Here is a 20516-nt window from a genome sequence, read left to right on the forward strand (position 1 = left end):
AAGAATGGGCTGAAATACTGAGTTTGCCGCCCAGCACTGCAGCGTTGTAACTACGGATGCTGATACAACAAATCAATTAGGAAATGCCAAAATATCGGATCGTCCTCAAAGGCTTGGCTCTCGAAATGGTTGCACTGGAAACGCATTCCTTTTTGAAGCTATCTGATCCTACGGTTCTCTACTCAGACACACCCCCCTGAACATTCCGCTATATGAAGAAGCGAAAAAAATTGTGTGTAGCATAGGTTGGTAGTGACAAATTATTTTAGCCATCCCAAAGCTCGTTTACTCGCAGTAGTATTGGCTCGAGGAAGTGATAATGAGGGCTACAATAAGCCCATATAGTCCAATTGCTCCGGCAAAGGATAGAATCATTACTGATCCAATGTACATTTTTCCAGCGTCACCTTCGTCCACAACTTGGGCGCCGCTTCCTCCGGTCAGAGCGCTGGTCTTGGCGTGATTCAGTTCTGCTCGCAGTCCAGTTGCCCGAATGCCGACTTCGCCGGCAACGCCTGTGGCACCCCCTGATGCTAGACAGGAGAGACCACAGCACAGACCGGCCGCTAAATGCGCCCAGCCGTTGTATTGAGAATATGTATTGATGCCGTTCTCGTTTGATGGTGCAGAAATGGCGCCAGCAATGATGATTGAAACAATCAAACCATAGATGCCGAGAACGCCCGCCATGATGATTGCCACGAGATTCTTAATTACACCCTGGGGGTGGTTAACGGCCATTCCACAAAGGCCGAGTCCAGATTTCCATGTGCCCCAACTGAGAAAAGAGAAGAAGAAACGATTGCGTCGTGACATGTGAGTAAATGTAAAAAGGCGTACAACAACAGCTCTTGGTACTAGATCCTTCTCAATTGCACCAAGCGGAACCACGGAATGGAATCCACCCTTGCAATTGTTGCTTTGAACACCCGAGGCATTCCGAATAACCTTCCGCAAAAAAAAAACACGGTTCTGGCTAGACGAAACCCTTCGGAGAATGCTGTTAAAAACTTACGCAGCACCCCAATTTGATAGTATTATACACGAAGCAGCACCGAAATAACCTCTGAGGTAAAAGAAAAATTGTAACATTGAGAAGGAAAGAACGATCAAACCACGTTGGCGGGAGAAAAAAAGACACCCGTCGCCGACGACGAATGAAAGCATCGAATAGACCGTTTTCCCTAGCTCCTGCAAAAGAGTCGATACCAGAAAGATACCAAACAGAACCATTGCACGTAAGCAAAGCGCTTCCTATGTTCTACGCTAACTCGGCCCAATGATGGTAGTCGCGTCGTTCCTGCGCAGTGATAAGGAGGTCCTCCAGAATTTCTAGTTTATCTGTCCATGATCAGTGGAAACCCGTCCTTCGAAGGCCGCGTTGCGCGTTTTTTATTTCTCAATAACTTACAGTACCGGGGCCCAAGATGGGCAATCTTCGGTTCCTACCGTTACTTCTGTCATGGTCAAGGCTGCAATAGGCGAAATGGGTCGAGCGCCGATGTGCTCGCTAGGCGGAACCGGGCCAGTTTAAAGAGATAGGCGAGTCCGAAACAGGGGGCCTGTATGCAACCTTCGTGAATAATGACAAATCGGCGAAAATGCTGAATTATTGTAAACAGGTTTGTAGAGTACATAAACATATTTCATACGCTAACGACTGTCATCAAGATACTTATATCCTATGATAAACGCGTGGCGAGCACTCCGGTCTGGCATCACCCGTATGTATTTGCGAATAGCGAACGGTTGAACGAATCACCCCGGCGGTGGAAAATTTTATATATCCTTGTGAGGTCCCTCTATGTATCTCTCTACCTATACTCGTTATTAGCAGTAATCTAACATAACTACTACTGTTCCCCGAAGAGTCCCGGTAATGGGTCCACCGAATTGGCATGTGAAACCTGTTACTATTAGGCAGCTCAAGTTGCATCTTCCCCAACACAATGACAACCACTTTTTCTGGCTCCATTTGAAGGTTCAAAAAAGAAATATTCATACCCGTCTACTTCACACCTTGTCTAATCCAAACCAGTCGTATATGGTCACCTTCTAGTCGCAGATTTTTGGAGCAAACGGTCGACAGGGTCGGTTTGCGACTGCCGGCACGCTGTAGCCAATCCTCCATTGTCGAAAGCCTGGCATATTTGTGAGAGGATAGCTCCGCACGTTGGGGGTCCGGGGTTTTGCGTGGCCGTTTCCGTAGCGACGCGCACAGTGGGCCAACCGGCTCCATCCTAGATGGTGGATCTACTATCCCCTCCGCAATTCGAACGAACGGCTGGAAGACGTCCGGTTCGAGCGAAGTTTCGTTTCCTAGGAAGACCGAAACCCGTGGCGAAGTAGTGATTTGATCCGTTTCCTCTGGCTCGTTCGGTTGCTGCGTTGCGAACATACAAGGATCTGGTTGGGTTTCGAGATTCGTGTCATCCTCGGAGTCCGCTTCTGTGTGCTGTGGCTCCTCCAAAGGCATTTGTGTCGCAAAGACCTCCTCCTGCTGTGTTTCCAAATACTCATTGTCACTCTCGTTTTCTACCGCGGGTACTTCCTCCAGATGCGTTCGGAAGGATTCCAATGGTGGCATATCTATAGTGGGCACCGTTGTGCTCGTGGCGATTGTCTCGTCCCACTGCATCGTTGCAGTTTTCCCCACGGGTAAAGCCAGATCATTGCCAATCGGGGCAATTGACCTCATCGTATTGTGATTGTCCAGGGCCTCTTCTTCAGGCGACACGAGCATGTTGTCAATGCCCAAATCATCGTCCTCGTCCTCCGGTTCACTGTCGTCGCCCACCTCTGCCTCTGATTCTTCGATGCCGTCGTCGCTGGGGACCATGTTTGGTTCGGGCGTGTATTCGTCGGATCGCATCCCGGCACGAGCCGAGGCTTGCGCCTGAGCGGCAGCGTTGACGTTGGAGAACAAAGTCTGTAGTTGCGCCGGATTCAAGGCGGCGAGGCCCGATGCTGCAGTCCCGCAGTGCCCAGGGGCGCGATCCGTAGCGACCGCGGAATGCTGCGACGGGTGGTACTGTTCCGCGCGAGCATGATTGGGTGCACGGTAGTTGCTGAGTAACGGTACGGGGTTGTTTGGAAGGGCAAAGAGCTTCGCCACATCTCCAATGGGTAGATCGCCGTCTACCGGAACGTTGGGGATAAAGGCAGACGCTAAAGGAAAGCGTTGCAACACTGGTGGATTTGATTGCGTTGTAGGGAGAGGTAGAGCAGTCACCGGAGCCGATTCCGTCGTAGCATGAGAAGAAAAATTGGTAGACGTAGTCGTCACGTCGGAGGCGGTAGTTCCGGCAAACAACAAGGCCACGTCTCCGATCGGCAAGTCCGAGCCGTCATCGGCGCCGTCCAAATGTTGGTCCTTACTCACTGTCACGGGGTCCACTGATACCGTGATACCAGCGGCCCGGAGCAAATTTCGGTGCAGGATGCTCGACGGATCGTTGGATGAGGAGGAATGCTGTTGGTTGCGGGCAGTGGAGAGGGATTGCAAGGCCCGCCGAACGTCAATAGTGGCGTGTACGGGAATAGGCGTCCCCACGATTCCCATCCCAATTCCACCGAGAAACTCGACACGCCCCGTGACGTATAAACAGAGCGCGTCCGGTGGTGTCCGGGTGCCGGGTGCGGGTATTTTGTGTTGTTGACGCAACAGGGCCGTCGACGAGACGACCCAGGACGTAATGCGGACGACGCAACCGCGTGACAGTTGTGGATTGACCTGATTGTGGAGACTTTGCTTCTCTTGTGGTTGTTGTTGACGCGACTGGAAACTGTCGGGAAGAACGGCTTCGTCTCCCGGAACGACGAGAATGAGAGCGCTGCCGTCCGATGCGTCAAACCACAAACGACCGGAAGGTTGCTGTCGGTGCAGATTTCCGACTTGCACCAGTTTAGGCTTGGAGTGCGGTACTGGTGGAGTCTGTATCGGAGAAGCCTGATCCGGAGGTGGTCTCGGTGGGGTGCACTCTCCAAGAATGGCACGAGAGACGGTGTTGGTAATCCACGGCGAAATCGCGTTGTTACCCGCAAACAAGGAACTCATACGGGCAATCACTATTTTTGTTGTTGAGGGTGCTGCTTCTGATACTTTTACTACTACTGGTTCTACCGGCAACGATAACACTGCTAACCATGCCGTACGAAACAGAATACCTATCGCCTTTCGAGAATACCTGGCTCTTGGGTAGCCAAAGAACCATGGTCGACTCCTTCGGACAACTCGATGTTTTTCGTCTCGGTACCGTAACCGTGTCACTGTCCAACGATCGGTATTTACATAGCCTGATATGACAAACATTACTATATATGGAGACACTCTAGAGATATCTGAAAGTCGCTTTACAGTCTAAAACGAAATCGTCAGTCGACTCACGACTGCTAAGTGAGTAAGAACCAAGTTCTCGTTCTCAGAACCCAGTTCGGTTTGGGGGCACCCGAACATACTTTGGTACATTGGTAGGTTGACTGCGACAACCAATCCAAAACCGATCGAGAGGTTCGACCACCTACACAATCGCTTACCTTCACACCATTCCACCCTGCAGTGATAGCGTCGTCACCCACGACACACGTATTACACACAGAACCCACACTCCCCGCTAGTATTCCCATGACGCCGGCACCGACAATGGCGGCGACGACAACGCCCGGTGAAGGGGACTCTGATGCGGTGCACACGGGATTTGCGGAGTTGCCCTGGCAGGTGCACAAGTTCGGGGGCACTTCCGTCGCGACGGCGGAATGTTTCCTCGCCGTCGCCCGTGTTCTGGAGCACGAGTTGGAGATTGACCCCGTACATTCTTGCATCGCTATTGTAGTCTCTGCCGTGGGGGGAAAGCCCAAGGTTACCGACTTGCTCCTGGACACCGTCAAGGCGGCGGCGCAGCGGGATGCGCAGGGCGTCGACAGCCTCCTAGAGGTTGTTCTCCAAAAGCACCACGACTGCCTCGCCGCGCTCTTCGTCAAGGAACCTAGCGAACGCGATCGACTCATGGAGATCATTCAGGGAGATATTATTGACATTCGGGATATTCTCAAAACGGTCGCCCTCATGAAATGGCAAGCCGCCCGCATCTCCGAACTCGTTTCGGGATACGGCGAGCTCTGGTCGGCACAAATTCTTACCGCTTTGATGCGACTGCGTGTGCAAACGAACGTGGAAGCTCTACGGAACTCATCCACACCGACTCTGGAAGACGACGGACTCGCCCATTCACATCGGAGAGAGTACGTCTACCTCGACGCGCGGAGGGTCATTACGGTTGACGAAGAAGCCATCCACAACGGCGCCGTCGTTTGGGAACTCTCGCAAGAGAAACTGGACCGAGTCTATCGAGAGGAATTACAGAAACTCCCCCAAGCCGCGATTTTGCATTTCGTTATTACTGGATACGTCGCCAGCAACACGGAAGGAGTCGCCACAACCTTACAACGTGACGGTTCCGATTACTCCGCCGCCATTATGGGACGACTTCTGCAGGCACACAAAATCACCATTTGGACCGATGTGGACGGGGTACTCTCGGCCGATCCTCGACGTGTCCCCCTGGCGCAAATCCTGCCCGAAGTCTCCTACACCGAAGCCATGGAATTGGCCTACTTTGGCGCCAAGGTCATTCACCCCAAAACCATGCAGCCCGCTATTTCCAGCTCACCACAGATTCCTATTTTCATTCGAAATACCTTCAATCCGAGTTTCCGAGGTACCCGCATTTACGCACCCGGTCTCAACAAGGACAAGGACAAGGTGGTGACGGGATTTAGCAGTGTCGAAGATATGGCGCTCCTCAACGTGGAAGGATCCGGACTCGTCGGTGTCTTGGGCGTCGATCGACGGCTCTTTGCCACACTCGAACGGATCGGCGTCAACGTCGTCCTTATTTCACAAGGCTCCTCCGAACACTCCGTCACCTTTGCCACCAAGGAGAGCCAAGCCAACAGCGCCAAACTCGCCATTGAAGAAGAATTCCGCCGCGAATTGCTCCAGCACCGCATTTCTAAAATCGAAATCCAGGCGCCCTGCTCCATTCTTGCTGCCGTCGGTGACAACATGGCGCTCACGACAGGCGTAGCCGGCCGCTTCTTTTCTGCTCTCGGCGACGCTAAAATTAACATTCTCGCCATTGCCCAGGGTTCCTCGGAACGCAACATCTCCGCCGTCGTACTCACTTCGGAATCGTCCCGGGCCCTGCGTGCCGTCCACGCGGCCTTTCGCCTCTCACATTCCACCGTACGTGTCGCCATTGTCGGTATGAATGAATTGGGAATTTCGCTACTCAAGTTGCTGGAATCGCAAAGATCATCCCTTCGATCGACTTTCGATATCGATCTACAAGTGTGCACTATTTTGTCCGACAGCACCAGTCCGCAGCTTATCACATTGCTCAACGACCGCGATGGCGGCGCAGAATCTATCACGATGAACGGCTTCAACCGGGCCAGTGGTGGTTCCAATTCTCTATTGCTCGGGGCTCCGGCGACAAATGCTTCGCAGACGTCCTTTCGCGACGACGAAACGACTTTTCTGGAAGACGGCGGCCGGGACGTCCTGCTCAACCGCCTCATTCGCAACGAATGCCCGAGTCACGTGATTTTCGATTGTACCAACGACGAAGAATTGGGTCAGTCGCATGCCGCATGGTTGCGCGCCGGCGTCAACGTCGTGACAGCCAACAACACGGGTATTTCGGGACCTGCGGCGCAGCGCGAAGAAATCGCGGAAGCCGAACGAGCCCAAGGAAAGAATGGCGCCAAGTACCTACGCGAAGTTACCGTTGGTGGCGGCTTGCCAGTTATTAATACGCTACGGTCACTACTCCATTCGGGAGACAAGATTCGTCGTATCGACGGTATCTTGTCCGTGAGTCTCTCGTTCATTATGTTTCGCATTTCTCCGGCGACTGATATTGCGAAATGCAGTGAATTTGACCAAATGTCGAGTAAGGGTGCCTTTCACGAGGACCGGTCCATGTCACCCACTGCAACTTTGACAAAAGCGTGCAGTTTTAGTCAAGCCGTGAAAGAAGCCATCGCGCTCGGATTGATGGAAGAAGACCCGACCAAGGATTTGAACAACGAATACACGTCTCGTGTGCTCATGGTGCTGGCGAAAGAATTGAATATGGACAAAGGTGTGGAAGTGAGCGATATTCGCGATTCCAGCGACAAGCTTTTGGAATTGATTTGCGGCGAGACGGTGGATTACACCAAGTTTTCGCCCGCAGTGGATGAGCTAGTACAGGCACGGGTGGATGCCGCTAAATCTCGCGGTTGTGTGCTCCGTCACATTGCAAGCGTGGATGTCAAGGCCAAGGAGCTCTCCATTAAAGTTGTAGAAGTTCCGGAACACCATGTTCTAGCCGTGACACCCCCGAGTTGCGAATGTGTGCGGTTCTTCACCCACCGTCACCAGCGCTACCCTCTAATTGTGCAAGGACCTAGTGCTGGTGCCGACTCGACCGCAAGTGCTCTCTTAGCCGAACTACTACAGCTTATGCGGGGACAATCGTCGCCACGGTCGGTGGCTCTGTCGCGGACTGGTTCGGGTGCGGTACTGAAACCAGATCAGGTGTCTACAAAGTGAACTTACAATTAAATGCTAGCAAGCAAATCGTTTTTGTTGAAAGTCGCCTTCACTGTCAGATTTTTCTTTCGAGATGAGTAGCTCCCTCTAGCCTCTCACGACGAGAACGATTTTTTTGGCGACCCGGACGAAAACGACCGCTCCGGTCGTACTTGTTGGTGCTGGCTGTGCAGAGCGTTCACAGAGAAACAGCACAATTTTAAAGAAAGAAGCAATGCAACTAAGCCTCGGATAGAGAACACTAGAGAGCATTGCAACCTCGATAAGTCTCGCAGTTCATGTTCAGTGGTTCCTCTTTGCATCGAGCTTCAGCCTTGAACGGCAAATAGCAGCAAAGGGCGGGACTGCAAATTTCGGTACACTCTATGATGTCACCCATATCGTCCAATGCACACACCTCGTCGACTTGAACTTGAAGCACTAGGTCAACCGAAGGGGAATATGTTGCACCTTGACCTGGATTAAGTTCGACGGATGACTGGGTAGGAGAAGTAGTTTCAGGATTGGCCGAAGGACTTTGGTCAACACTGTCTTCGTCCCCTGATACTCCCTGCCCAACCTCGTTTTTGGTCGGTTCCTCATCCAGTACAGAACAAGAGCTGAGATATTCCGTACAATATGCTTGGTTCGATGAAAGACAGGACAATGGCAGAGAACTTTGGAATCCACAGCAGTCAGCGGCTTCGCAAATCATTTCACAAGCGGTTCTCCCCAGAGCTGATGCAACACCTGCGACGCTGCATTTGGTATCGATGTCACTCGGTGGTGCAGGTAGCACGGTCTGCGAAGGATAGCTCCGCACGGAAGAGGAAGATTCATCGGATCGCTTATTCCCCAATCTCGCGGTCGCGGCAACTATCAAAACGGCTGCAAAGATCATTGGAACCAAAATTTGATACCTCCGCCGTCGTTGGAAGTCTCTCTGTTCAGAATTTGGGTCGATAATTTCTTCCAAATAGTTTAATTCATCTTGTGCCTCAAGCGTTAAAGGATCAGTGATTGCTAAGGCGTCCGAAGATTGAGCGAAAGTTACTTCCTGTTCGATGGCTGGATCGTACACTGACCGCGATCGTCGAGATTTGCGTCCCATGTCGGGCTCGGGCTCAATTTATAGTGTCAGCCTAGCTGAATCTACGGAGCTACAGGAACCACACAAGGAAGCCTGAACAATCCCCAAGTATGTTGAAAGTAGGTTCATTCCAGAGTGGTGATTACAGTTTGAGATTCACAAATTTCCATCGTTCACTGACAATTACATCAATGCATCTAATGCGCGCGCCGAGACTCTGGGACGGATGACTTTTGAAATATCTTTCGATGACCCAGATTAAGGACAGACCAGCTTTTACAGTGGAAAAGACATTTCACAAAGCAACATGATAAAGTACAGGCGCCCAATAATTTCCCCGTCTCGAGCCCACTTCCCATCCAATTCGCCGACCATGACAACTTGACAGGGGTTCGAACAGTACAGCAACAGCGCCACACCTTTTGCACGTTGAACAGTCTGTGATAGTCTACGAGGATAGACTCAAATTTTACTCGTAAACTCACGAGTTTATAAACGGTCGACTTGATTCAATCATGGCCAAGGCTTCTTCCAAAAAAGCATCTGCAGGTGGGTAGCCCCGTTCCCATCATGATAGTCTGACTATATTTGAAAGAGTCTCAATTCCATTTTCCGGATGCAGCAAGCGCGGCCGCGGCGAAGCTTTACCGGCCGCTAATCATAGGGATTGACGTCATGTACTGTCTGATGCGATGGCAACGGAACGGATTTGATATCTCGCTTTTGGAGGGAGTCTTTTTGTTCTGCATACTTGGTCTGCAATATTTTTCCTACGTTGGAATTATAGAGAACGCTGTGAATAGGTCATCATCTGATAAGAGCTTGGTGGGAGGTTCGTCTCTGGATCTTTTAGGCGCAACTGTCGTGATTCAATTCGGCAGCTTCTTTTTCAGCAAAAGATTTTATTGGCTTTTGTTCGCAATCCCGCCTTGGGGGGCATGGTCCGTTTACAGAACTTTTACTGGTAGAAAGGAACCCGCTGGAGGTCAGGGAGGAGCCGCTGCGTCGGCTTCTCAATTGGGTACGGGTAATGCGACTATGAAAGCCGAATCTGACCGGCGGGAGAAACGTGCAGAGAGGCGTAGGCAAAAATGGTCATAGGGAATGAGATCAGGGAAAGGTTATGTCGTGCGGACAGTGAACCCAATCAGAAACGTTTGGTACAAGATTGACGAACTTAACTGGAAACAAATCCAACTAGTAGAGACTTCAAGCCCTAAACAATACCCTTTCGAACATTAATACCAGGGGCATGATAAAATGCTATGTTTAACAATGATGTTGACTGCAACGACTGAACCGTTCCCAGCTCGCTGCCCGAACAACAACATTTGGTGGACCCCTGTTGGAGCCCCTTAGTCTTCATCATTGGCACGGGTAGGATGGCGTACTCTGTAAGTGGCTTCAATGCTAATAGGGCGCGATAAAATCACAGGAAGCATCCTTTTGATATCTGTTCGTGAACTTTTCTGCTCTGTAGCTTAAATTAGTATAAGTAGTAATAATGGTTGGATGATAATTTACTGAAACTTGTATTTATATAGAGTCTACTTTTATTTAATGAATTTTCTGAAACGAAGGGCTATAGTATATGATCGGTCATTCTGAATGTGAAGACTAAAGGTATTGCCTGTTCTTTGAATCTTCCTCGAATATCCAAACTTCTTCCAAAAGCGTCATAGAAAAGGACATAGTGAAAATGCGGCAATGCTTCGAATTTATTGGAGGACGCTGGCAGAGCCTTCTTGAATTTCCCAATGGGTTTCATTGCACCCAATCCCATTCTTTCTCTCATGTCCCTCTCTTCGTTGGCGCCTACGCAAAAGAGTGAAGATACAATACTCACGAGGCGTTTTCTCTCCTGGCACGATACATCAGACTGGCACGATACAACTGACTACTCAGCCACTACCATATAGCAATACTCCGTGTTACCGACAAAACGCTCAGCTTTCCAAATATTTTTCTTGTTCTCCACAAGCAGATCACCAAGGGATTTCCATTTATCATTGTGGGCCGACCATGTTACCCTTTTCGAGAGACAATATTGAACAGGATCAGGTATTCCTAAGCCGATGGTTGGTCTCAAGCCAGTCGAACCTCAACGAAATCGGGAAACGAGCATCGACGGACGCGTCCGTTGACACTAAGGGAAGTACTGCAGATACGAGCGAATGCTCTCAGTCCTTTGATGACACCATCTCTGAGGTGTCCTGCGAACTGGGGATTTGTTTCGCGTTGCAGTTGTCCGTGTCCGACTTTGCGGAAGCCGAATTTCACTCCAGCGCCACGATTGGCTCACCAGAGTCGCTGCACGAACACCAAGCTTATTCCACCACTTGTTCTACAAATCACAAAAAGCAGGAAACAGAAGACCGCTCTACTTTCACATTCGAGCAGCAGCTTGCTCATGGCGTGGCAGCCATGCAAGCCAGTAAATTTCAATGTGCTGTGGCTTTTTTTGAACGAGCATCAGACGAGACCAACGGAGTTCCACGCGGTGAAAGAATACCACTTCGCCGGGCCAGAGCGCTTCACCTCGTTTCCTTGGCAGCCTCACAATTAAAAAACCTCGATTTGGCTCATAACGCAGCCCAGGAATCTTACCTGATCCGTCTCCAATCCTACGGACCACTTCATATTGATACGATTGCCTCATTCAGTAACCTCGGCTACATCTATATTGAACTAAATGAAGTTGGAAAGGCCGCATGGTGCCTGGCTCAAGTGCTCAAGGCACTTCGCGCAGTATTTGGCTACGAGCACGAAAGTGTCGGAACCACGGCGACCACATTAGCCGCCATTTATTTGCGGCTAGAGCGACCCGAACAGGCCAAGCGCTGCTACCTATATGCTTTGGAAACGTACCGAGCGCTGGGCTGGGATAAAACACGTGACGGGCTCGAAGAGGAGCTCTATAAGTTGGGGTTGAGCGAAACTCGTGTGGATCTGTAGTTGGGCATTAGGTTACCACAGACACTAACCTGTTTGGTATATTATTGCCAACATTTTTTGGAGCATGACTGACTGTGAATACTTCGATAAAATTGCACATTCCTAACTGTAAATGACAAAGTCGGCGTCCAAATCAATTGTTTCTCAAAATCTCGGAACGCGGGCCGTGCCAGATGGTATAGAGGAAAACCACATTTCCTCGAGCAACTGTTTTCGGTCGGAGTCATAAACAACTGTGCGTTGCGTCTCTATTGTAATTTGAAAGGGATCCTGAATCTAGTTATGTTCGGTGCTACTTCGATTGGCGCTGACAGGTGAATATAGGGAAGGAGTCAATATCGAGTCGTGTTTCCTGACAGTGGGAAAGGTAGTCGTATCAGGCCGTAGGGGGATGGACGCGGACAAGGAACACACCGCGGATACAGGCATCTTCTCCGGAAGAACAAAGTCAACGAGGCGCCGTTTCTGGAGTATTTCTAGCTAATGTCTAGAAACATGTAGCTTCGATGGAATTCCGTAGCTTCAAAGCCTGTCGCTAATTAGAGAAGTTGATCCCCGAGAGGTAGAAAAAGAGGCGGGACCGTCAACGGCTATTTTGGAACGACCAAAGACTTTTCAACGACAAGGAACATTATTTAGATACGAGCAAATCAAATACTGCCAGATAATGCGTTGGGACATTCTCACATCGGCGGGACATCGTGGCTTCCGGGAAAACAAACTCTTCAGCTTCCGTCAAAAGCGTCAAACTCACTGACTGCGACTGCACCTCTCGCATAGAAGCGGCTCTCACATTCTCTCGCTGCCTGTGCCCTAAACAGTCGAGTCCACAACTTACTATTAGCGTGTATTCTCGAGTTCATCATGCATCGTCCAAAGCTTGGCTTGGGCCTGCTGCTTCTCGTCGTCGGTAGTTCGGCCCAGCAACTGCGAGCGGTGGTTACCGATATCTCCTTGCAACAGAAGGACTTGTTGTCGGTCGAACACTCGCGAGGGCAAGATCAGCATCGTGAATTGCAAAGTTCCGGTTCTATTGTGGACATTGCCCAGAATGATCCTTCCACCTTTTCCCTTCTCCTAGCGGCGCTCGATGTGGCTGGTCTGGATACACTACTGGACTGTGAATGGTTCTGCTTCTTCCGTCATTTCACAGTGTTTGCTCCGACAGATAACGCCTTCGGAAGGCTCCCGGAGGAAATTGTGAACAAACTAGTCACAAATATTGAGTATCGCTTTCACCTCATCTCTGTATTGTCCTACCACGTGCTCGCTCGTCAGCTTGACGCTGCCGCCATTCAAAGCGCCGTCGGTGACAACGCCAACAACCAAGCGACGGTAAAGACACTCTTGGGTGTAGATATCAACGCAACGCTCGGAACGGATGGAGGGGTCATATTGAACGGGAACACCAACGTCATTCAGGCGGATATCGAAGCAGACAACGGAGTTGTGCACGTGATTGACAACGTGCTTTTGCCGACCTTCATGACGAACACAATTGCCCAAGTGGCAACTGACGCAGGTATTTTTACACAACTCATTGACGCGCTCGACAACGAGCTAGTGGAGACGCTATCGAACGATGCCGCCACGTTTACAGTCTTTGCCCCAACGGATGAAGCTTTCACCGCGTTCACCGATGCCTTCACCGGTGAACTTACCACCGAGCTACTCAGGAATATCGTTCTATATCATGTGATTCCGGATCAAATATTATTTCTCGGGGAACTGCTTCCGGGAAGGACCATCACGACAGCTCAGGGGGAAGACATTGATCTCACTACTTCGGGCTTCTGGTGGCACCGCCAATTGCAATTGAATGGTGATGTCAGCATTGAGGCGGCCGATATTTTGGCCTCCAACGGTATCGTGCACGCCATAGACAAAGTTTTGTTGCCGCCGACCTTGCAACTGGCTGGACCGTCCATTGTCGACGTGGTGTCGGGCACTGCGGACTTTTCGACTTTAGTCAGGGCCATCGTGGCCGCCGATCTTGTTGATACGCTGTCGGCACCAGGAAACTTCACAGTTTTTGCCCCCACCAACGCAGCATTTGAGGCTTTGGGAACAACCTTGGACGACCTGATCAACAATGAGAACAAGGAACCCCTGCGGCAGATTCTCTTGTACCACGTTGTGCCAGCGAAAGCCCTTTTTAGCGATCTCGAAGACGACTCCACGCTCACAACCGCACAAGGATCAGCCATTGCGGTCGAACTCCGGTATTTTTTATGGTTTGTAACTGGCGCTCGCCTGAATGGAGATGCGCGTATTACGGACCGTAATATTGAAACCTCCAACGGAGTCATTCATGTTATTGACAAGGTATTGATTCCTCCCTCGGAGTAAGTGACTTATTGAAATAACTGGCAAGTAGAATATATTCATCATGCAATATACTAAGCTCCGACTAGCAGATGTAGCCGATCCCAAAGCTAAAGTTGCCACATCGAATGGATGATTAGATAGTTTAAGAACGTCGTAGCTTTGGGCCTATGAAAACGACCCAATCTAATTACCAAGGGCATGACTCGGAGAATATCCATGGGTACCGCATAAAAGTCATTTCGACGGGCGGGACTGTTTGTTTAACACCCTTGATGACCATCATCCGAATGTTTGGTTCTTCGCGGAAATCGGGTCGACAGATCACAGTTTGGAGGCCAAGACAGAGGACTGGGGCAGAATCCGTGTTGTTTGCATATACTAATGCTTGCCACAAGTGCTAACTCTCAAATCCTCAATGAACTACATTCCAGACAGTATGATTCCTGCTGACCGAAAGGATCTATGTTCCGGTACTCTGTCAAAGAAGCCAGCCTTTGGTAGAACCCGTGGGCTAGAAGAGCAACCAATGAAATCCGACCGATCCCTTGTCTCTAAGTTGACCTTCGCCTTCGCCTCAAAGAATTCACTGGACTCAACAGAAACCTTACTAACTCATATGGGAGAAGACACATCGGATGTTTCGTTTTTGGAAGAAGAGGAATTCGACTTACGCACTGCGATCGGGCAGCCTAATGCGGGCGAACCGGCTACACGGAGGAAACAGGCCAAATTCTGGAGGAAAAAAACCCAGCTACACTTGGCACAATACGGAACAAAAAGCAGGAAACTGGCAATTAGTTTCATGAATCTTGGTCTGGCAGAGTTTGAGAGAGGAAACGCAGACGCCGCAGTCAATGCTCTGGCCACATCCGCTAGTATTTTTCAAAATCTTGCCACGGATACTCGTCTGGGCTACGCCATGAGCCTGCATTTTATCTCTCTTGCCGGCCTGGCTTGCGGCAAAATCAGCATTGCCAAAGATGCGATTGAAGAGTGCTACAAAATCAGACTCGTAGAGCTAGGGCCCCTTCATATTGACACTATTGATTCATACTGCCAAATTGGGTACATCTACATCTATACACGGCAATTCACTCTTGCGATGTCAACGTTATCTGAAGGTTTCAAAGTTATGCGAGCGGTCTTTGACGACAGTAATGAGAAGATTGTCGACATCGCGACAGAAATCGGCACGCTCTGCGTACAGCTGGGCGAAAAACCTCGCGCCCAATGGTACTTCAACTTCGCTTTGCGGTCATGTCATTCATTGCACTTGTGGCAGAAAGCAGCCAGCCTCGAAGAGCAACTCTATAAATATGGGTTGAGCGAGACGAGAGTGGATCTTTAGATCAAACGACTTTCGGTATTTCCTGTGAAATTCGCCAATTTTTGCCAACCCCAAACGCTACCCCAATTCAACAGTTTATAGAGCCGTTTGTTGTATGATTCGTTAAACTTTTCCAGTTCGACCCAAAGACCGTTAGGCAGCAGAGACGCGTTCCGTCTCGTCTCGTGTTTCTTTTTCATATCACTCACAGGCAGACAATACCATAAAGGCAATCACTTTATCAAATAAGGATTGTGTCTCGTTGACCAATTTGTCGGACTGCTCCATGAGCAGCTCTGGTCTGGCCTTGCCAATTCCCTCCATGGCCTCCGAGTTTTTTTTTCAGTTGTATTGCGTACAGTCTCGCCGTAAGACAATGTCCGATCCCGGAAGCCATACGTAGCACTTCCATGCAAATTTCTCTTCGTCCGACTTTGCATGCTTTCCTCATTGCTACATCTCGTCCCTGACCCGTATTTCTCAGTCGACAATCGGGCGATAGTTGAACAGAGGTGATATCTATCTGTGAATCGTTAGCGCCGCAATTGAAACGGACCGCAATGTAAGTGAGGAAGAGTTTTTCCTGTGCCGCCGACGGGGGACTTCTGTCTGACTTATCGACTCTTCTCTGGGAATCGGATCCATCAAGATTGCCCAAAGCTTAGCCCAACTAGCCAAATCAGCAAAATGCTGTCAGCTGTACTCAATCGCTGGCCACCAAATTGGTTGGGTGTATTGGCATTGGCAATAACACCTATGATGATGCAGTCTTGATCAGATTTCCGTCGGCGAAGAAATTAAAAAGCGAGTGAAATACATCAGGGCAAGTCGTTTGATTCCGCTGTCGCGAAATGCCGTCAACGTCTCGAACAAAGCTGGCGTTGCTACAAGAGTGTATTTCGAGCCCGCTTTCTATAACGGCAACATCAGGATGCGGCCAGAGACGAATTGTTGCGGAATGTGACTTCCGTCATTCCTCCTAGTAGAATGGTGCATGGGGTTCTTACTTGCCCTCCGTTCAAAGGCTGCGCTAATGTCCCTCTGCATGTTTTATTGTCTACATCTGACAGCTTTTGTAAAGCTCTGATGAAGTGTACCTCCAGTCGGGCAGTAGTTTCGTCCTATGGCTTGTTTCATGTTAGTCTACTGTAATCTCCGCTTATTAAGTGGTGTGTACTGTCGCGGCACCCAGCAAGGACGATGACGCCCAAACCTCATGCAGCCGTACGATATTATTCGCACCAAAACGATACCCGCTTGGCGGTATGGAAGCTTGGAGCAACAATACTTGACCTACGCGGATCAATTGCCATACCCCTAAAACTGCCACGTCTATTGCAATCAACTGTCGACAACAGCACCAGGTTTGTAACGGTATGAAAGCGGGAACAACATCAGATTATAGAGTAGCAGATGTGCTCCTAATATGCTACCCACGCTTTTCCGTGATCCTTTTATCCACAAAAATGCACTGGGTGCATATTTCCATATTTTATTGAATGCAACGACTTGTTGCTACCCCGACAACTCCACGATTCTAGTGACTGTAAACGAGAAACCACGCATCTATTCAATATATAAGTTTATATAATTAAATTTAGGCAATTTTGTTAGCATCTGGTAAATTTCGAATGGTCACCCGTTCGATCCGGGTCTGGCGCTTCGCCGGCGAGCAGCGCTAGTAGCTCAGTGGTAGAGCGTTCGATTGCAGAATGCTAGATTTTTGTTTTTGTCATCAGTCAGCAGAGAGCGTTCGATTGCAGAATGCTAGATTTTTGTTTTTGTCATCAGTCAGCAGCATCTCCCTAAGGCTACTGCGAGTTTCGTCAATGTTAGGATAAGTGCCTAGCGCACAGTCAGAGATTGTGCCTACTTTTTGTGTGTCCCCACCCTCAAATTGGCCTGCCTACCAATGCTTAGGTAACATTACCCTAAACTGTTGCACAAAGAATGAGTCTGGGTATCTTCTATTACCAAGCGCATCCCTCTCTTTTCAAAAATTGTGTACAAACAGCGGTAATTGACTGACTATGAGGAGAAGCATCAACAAGCCTATCTAGCAGATTTCATTGTGTATATACAAGCACCGAGCTGTTCAGGAAGAATGATGAATCTCTTTCATGATTTCACGCATCTTGGCGTTTATCTCTTGCCTGAGAGTCTCATTGCAAAACGCGTAGTTGACAGAATCAGCAACCTTTTCTGCCATTGCACAAGGATCCAAAGAAAAGGTATTGACCAGTAACACCAGTTCTTTAGTTGCGTTGGTATGGAAGACACCCGGGTCATCTGTACCAATAGACAATGGATGATTGTTCTGGAGCCATTGTGCCAAACAGGGATGCTGGGATAGTCCGTGCACGAGATTCCCGTTCGAGGATCTGGCGAGTTCCAACGTCATGACATTGCTTGTGGGGCAGGTTTCCACGGGGATCTTGGTGTCTTCCAGCACTTTTTGAAGCGAGGATGGGAGCAACAAGGCGTGTCCCAAACGGTCCGGTCGGAAAGCCAAAATGGCCACGGCTTCGTCCCGGGCTTTCCGTTTCGATTCGGTGGCAACGCGACGCTCGTGTTTGCTGTTATCATCTTCTGCACATGGGATTTCACCACAATGGATCGTCACCTTGAGTCCGGCCTGTCTCGCCTTTTGAAAGAGGGTCTGAAAAGTCCGAAAATCATTTTTGGTCGGATTGCCCCCCAAGTCGATTCCGACAATTGACGGCGAGAGATTGGAAGGCCGACTCTGCTGGCGTTGGAACATGTCGATTGCAATATGTACAGTATCCGTTGCTTCTTCCAGGGACTGCGATCGGTCGATAGCGACAATGAAGTTACACACGATAGGTAACCGAGACGATGACAATACTGGATCGTGACTGAAGCGTTCCTTTTCTTTGCTCTGGAAGTCGCGTATACCCTCCAACACTGTTTCAATGTACACCTGTTTGTCAACCTTTTGCGATTGATCATCTTGATGTGACCGCAGTAAGCGCTTCGGTGTAGAACGCAATTCGAGATAGGCAACGTGATGTGCTGCGAAATCTTCCAGAGCTTCCTGCGTTATTCTTCGCAGTGCCGACAAGTCGTTAACGCAAGCCGGAATTTCGGCAAATATATCGAAGCAGTTCTGCAGAGATCGTGGCATGATATTGTACATGCTGTGGTGCTCGCCATTGTTTGGGGGTGAAGCGAGGTTCTCGTGGAGCGGTTCCGCAGAAAAGTGCCTGTTACTCAGCGTCGCGCCTCTCTCGTGAGCTAGATCCATCAAGGTTTCGTGCCGAATGCATCCGTTCAAATGCGCGTGTAGTTCGACTTTCGGGATCCGACGCAGATACTCCGATACAGAAACAGCTTTTCCAGGACAACCATGATCACTCATGAAAAAAAAACCTATTCGGCTTGCCAATGGCACCGAACAGACGAAGTAGGCAGATGATGAAACTCTTGTCTTCACAGTCAGACGTTGCCAAAGAAGAACAAAACAATTTCTACCGAATCTTGGTAGAACCCATGTCTGCGACTCGTGACTCGAAGGAAATCAAACAAGACCGACGTGACGTACTTGACACGATGGGGAAGACGGAAGGTCTGTTCGTGTTGATGGTGATCGAGTGATCGATCCTCTCGGTTGCGAAAATGGCCGATAGTTTCCTCACAATCAGTGCGTCGGATTCACCGTCACCGCCCAACGATTGACTGTGTGGAGGAGGGCAATCGACACTTGGCTGACGAACGGCACCGCAGCCGAGCTATCTTCAATTCATCAAACTGCTTCACTTCGCGGTGATCTCTGTAAAGCTGATCGCTGCATCCGTATCCCCCAGCGACAATGTGCGGCCGTACGAACAATGTCGAAGCGATAGTAACCACACGCAGAAGACAAGCCCTTGGGCCAGTCTGTAACATGTTCGTCGTTTACATCGTAGCTTTTCTATCCACACCCGTGCCGGTCCTTGCGTTTGTCCCCTCCCCGTATCGACCAAGGTTCACGCATTTCCGTACCACGGCAGCAGCAGGAAGAACATCGACTACGGAGTTATCCATGGTCTTTGATTTTTTCAAAGAGCGTTCTAAAGAAGGGTTGGGCCAGCTGGAAAAGTTGAAGGAATCGGCCTCTCGTGGAGAGCTCGGCAAAGGATTGAAAGAGGCGGCGTCCTACACGAGCCAAACCAACCAAGCCTTTGCCACCGGTCTCGCCAAGAGTCGCAATCGCCTACTCCAAAACATTGAAGGACTCTTTACGGGGGTTTCGCCCGAACAAGTCCTGGATGATTTGCAAGATATTCTCTTACAAGCAGATCTCGGAACAAAAACTGCCGAAGACATTGTTGCCGAAGTCAAGAGTTTACGAGAGGATTCCACCAAAATGCTTTCCAAGGATGACTTGAAGAGTATTATGAGGGGTAAACTCATTGAAGCCCTCAATACGGAACTTTCCGGAGCCATCCAATTCAGTCCTCTGGTTGACAAAACACCAACAGTTTTATTTGTCATGGGGGCCAATGGAATGGGTAAAACTACAACAATCGGCAAACTCGCACATCGTCTCCGCAACGAAGGCAATCAGACCGTCCTTTTGGCTGCTTGTGATACCTTCCGGGCTGGTGCCGTCGAACAACTCCAACAATGGGCCGAACGGGCCCAGGTAGATATGGTTGGACCATCCACAAAAGTCACGACACCGAGTGCCGTCTTGTACGCAGCTCTCGACAAGGGTATTGCGGAAAAATACGACACAATTCTGGTCGATACGTCCGGAAGATTGAGCAATAACGATCAACTGACGGCCGAACTAAAGAAAATGAAAAAGGTAATCCAAAAACGTCTTTCACGAGAAAACGATGAGGAAGGTAAACCCTTACCCAACCTTCAAGTACCACACGAAACATTACTCGTTCTAGATGCAGCGCAAGGCCGTATGGCACTAGACTCGGCTAAAGTGTGGAACGAAGAAATTGGATTGTCGGGATTAATTCTGACAAAACTGGATGGCAGTGCACGGGGAGGCAGCGTGGTGGCAATTAGTCGCGATATACAACTTCCAGTGAAGCTGATTGGAGTTGGGGAAGGGATTGAAGATTTGCGAGATGTAAGTTGCCGTCGGAGCGAGACAAAGCTGAACATTGCGGCCTGGAGCTCACCCGTTGTCTACTTCGCTGGTGCTGACAACTTTAGTTTGAATCAGAACGCTTCGTTGACGGTCTCCTGGGTATCGGTGCGGCTGGTGGTGGATCGTCGAC

General features: G+C 49.7%; 9 protein-coding genes across 9 annotated transcripts; 5 read left to right on the top strand and 4 right to left on the bottom strand.

Moving 5' to 3' along the window:
- Positions 1-285: 285 nt before the first annotated feature.
- On the bottom strand, positions 286-1092 carry PHATRDRAFT_14544 (predicted protein; the record flags this gene model as incomplete). Its single annotated transcript, XM_002182409.1, has 2 exons — positions 286-778; positions 1016-1092. 2 exons carry the CDS (start codon positions 1090-1092, stop codon positions 286-288), a joined length of 570 nt encoding a protein of 189 aa, XP_002182445.1.
- Positions 1093-1832: 740 nt separating this feature from the next.
- Positions 1833-4188, bottom strand: PHATRDRAFT_48014 (predicted protein). The gene is made up of 2 exons (XM_002182410.1): positions 2294-4188; positions 1833-2240 (listed from the first exon to the last, which is right to left on the bottom strand). Exons 1-2 carry the CDS (start codon positions 4055-4057, stop codon positions 2049-2051), a joined length of 1956 nt encoding a protein of 651 aa, XP_002182446.1. The 5' UTR covers positions 4058-4188; the 3' UTR covers positions 1833-2048.
- A 348-nt stretch (positions 4189-4536) lies between these two features.
- PHATRDRAFT_22113 (bifunctional aspartokinase) lies at positions 4537-7507 on the top strand (the record flags this gene model as incomplete). Its single annotated transcript, XM_002182248.1, has 4 exons — positions 4537-5156; positions 5241-6363; positions 6457-6932; positions 7029-7507. Coding segments are annotated over exons 1-4 (2610 nt in total), but the record flags the coding sequence as incomplete, so codon positions are not given.
- A 127-nt stretch (positions 7508-7634) lies between these two features.
- On the bottom strand, positions 7635-8687 carry PHATRDRAFT_48016 (predicted protein; the record flags this gene model as incomplete). The annotated part of the gene is made up of 1 exon (XM_002182411.1): positions 7635-8687. One exon carries the CDS (start codon positions 8685-8687, stop codon positions 7839-7841), a length of 849 nt encoding a protein of 282 aa, XP_002182447.1. The 3' UTR covers positions 7635-7838.
- A 1854-nt stretch (positions 8688-10541) lies between these two features.
- PHATRDRAFT_48017 (predicted protein) lies at positions 10542-11894 on the top strand. The gene has a single exon (XM_002182249.1). The coding sequence runs from the start codon at positions 10689-10691 to the stop codon at positions 11619-11621; it is 933 nt and encodes a 310-aa protein (XP_002182285.1). The 5' UTR covers positions 10542-10688; the 3' UTR covers positions 11622-11894.
- A 1647-nt stretch (positions 11895-13541) lies between these two features.
- PHATRDRAFT_14646 (predicted protein) lies at positions 13542-13970 on the top strand (the record flags this gene model as incomplete). The annotated part of the gene is made up of 1 exon (XM_002182250.1): positions 13542-13970. A coding segment is annotated over one exon (429 nt), but the record flags the coding sequence as incomplete, so codon positions are not given.
- A 394-nt stretch (positions 13971-14364) lies between these two features.
- Positions 14365-15297, top strand: PHATRDRAFT_38369 (predicted protein; the record flags this gene model as incomplete). Its single annotated transcript, XM_002182251.1, has 1 exon — positions 14365-15297. The coding sequence occupies one exon, from the start codon at positions 14365-14367 to the stop codon at positions 15295-15297; it is 933 nt and encodes a 310-aa protein (XP_002182287.1).
- A 2074-nt stretch (positions 15298-17371) lies between these two features.
- On the bottom strand, positions 17372-18690 carry PHATRDRAFT_22117 (predicted protein; the record flags this gene model as incomplete). Its single annotated transcript, XM_002182412.1, has 2 exons — positions 17872-18690; positions 17372-17811 (listed from the first exon to the last, which is right to left on the bottom strand). The coding sequence occupies exons 1-2, from the start codon at positions 18653-18655 to the stop codon at positions 17372-17374; spliced, it is 1224 nt and encodes a 407-aa protein (XP_002182448.1). The 5' UTR covers positions 18656-18690.
- Positions 18691-19468: 778 nt separating this feature from the next.
- PHATRDRAFT_14412 (predicted protein) lies at positions 19469-20362 on the top strand (the record flags this gene model as incomplete). Its single annotated transcript, XM_002182252.1, has 1 exon — positions 19469-20362. A coding segment is annotated over one exon (894 nt), but the record flags the coding sequence as incomplete, so codon positions are not given.
- Positions 20363-20516: the final 154 nt, after the last annotated feature.

This window comes from Phaeodactylum tricornutum, chromosome 15, assembly GCF_000150955.2.
Source record: "Phaeodactylum tricornutum CCAP 1055/1 chromosome 15, whole genome shotgun sequence".
Lineage (NCBI taxonomy): Eukaryota > Bacillariophyta > Bacillariophyceae > Surirellales > Neidiaceae > Phaeodactylum > Phaeodactylum tricornutum.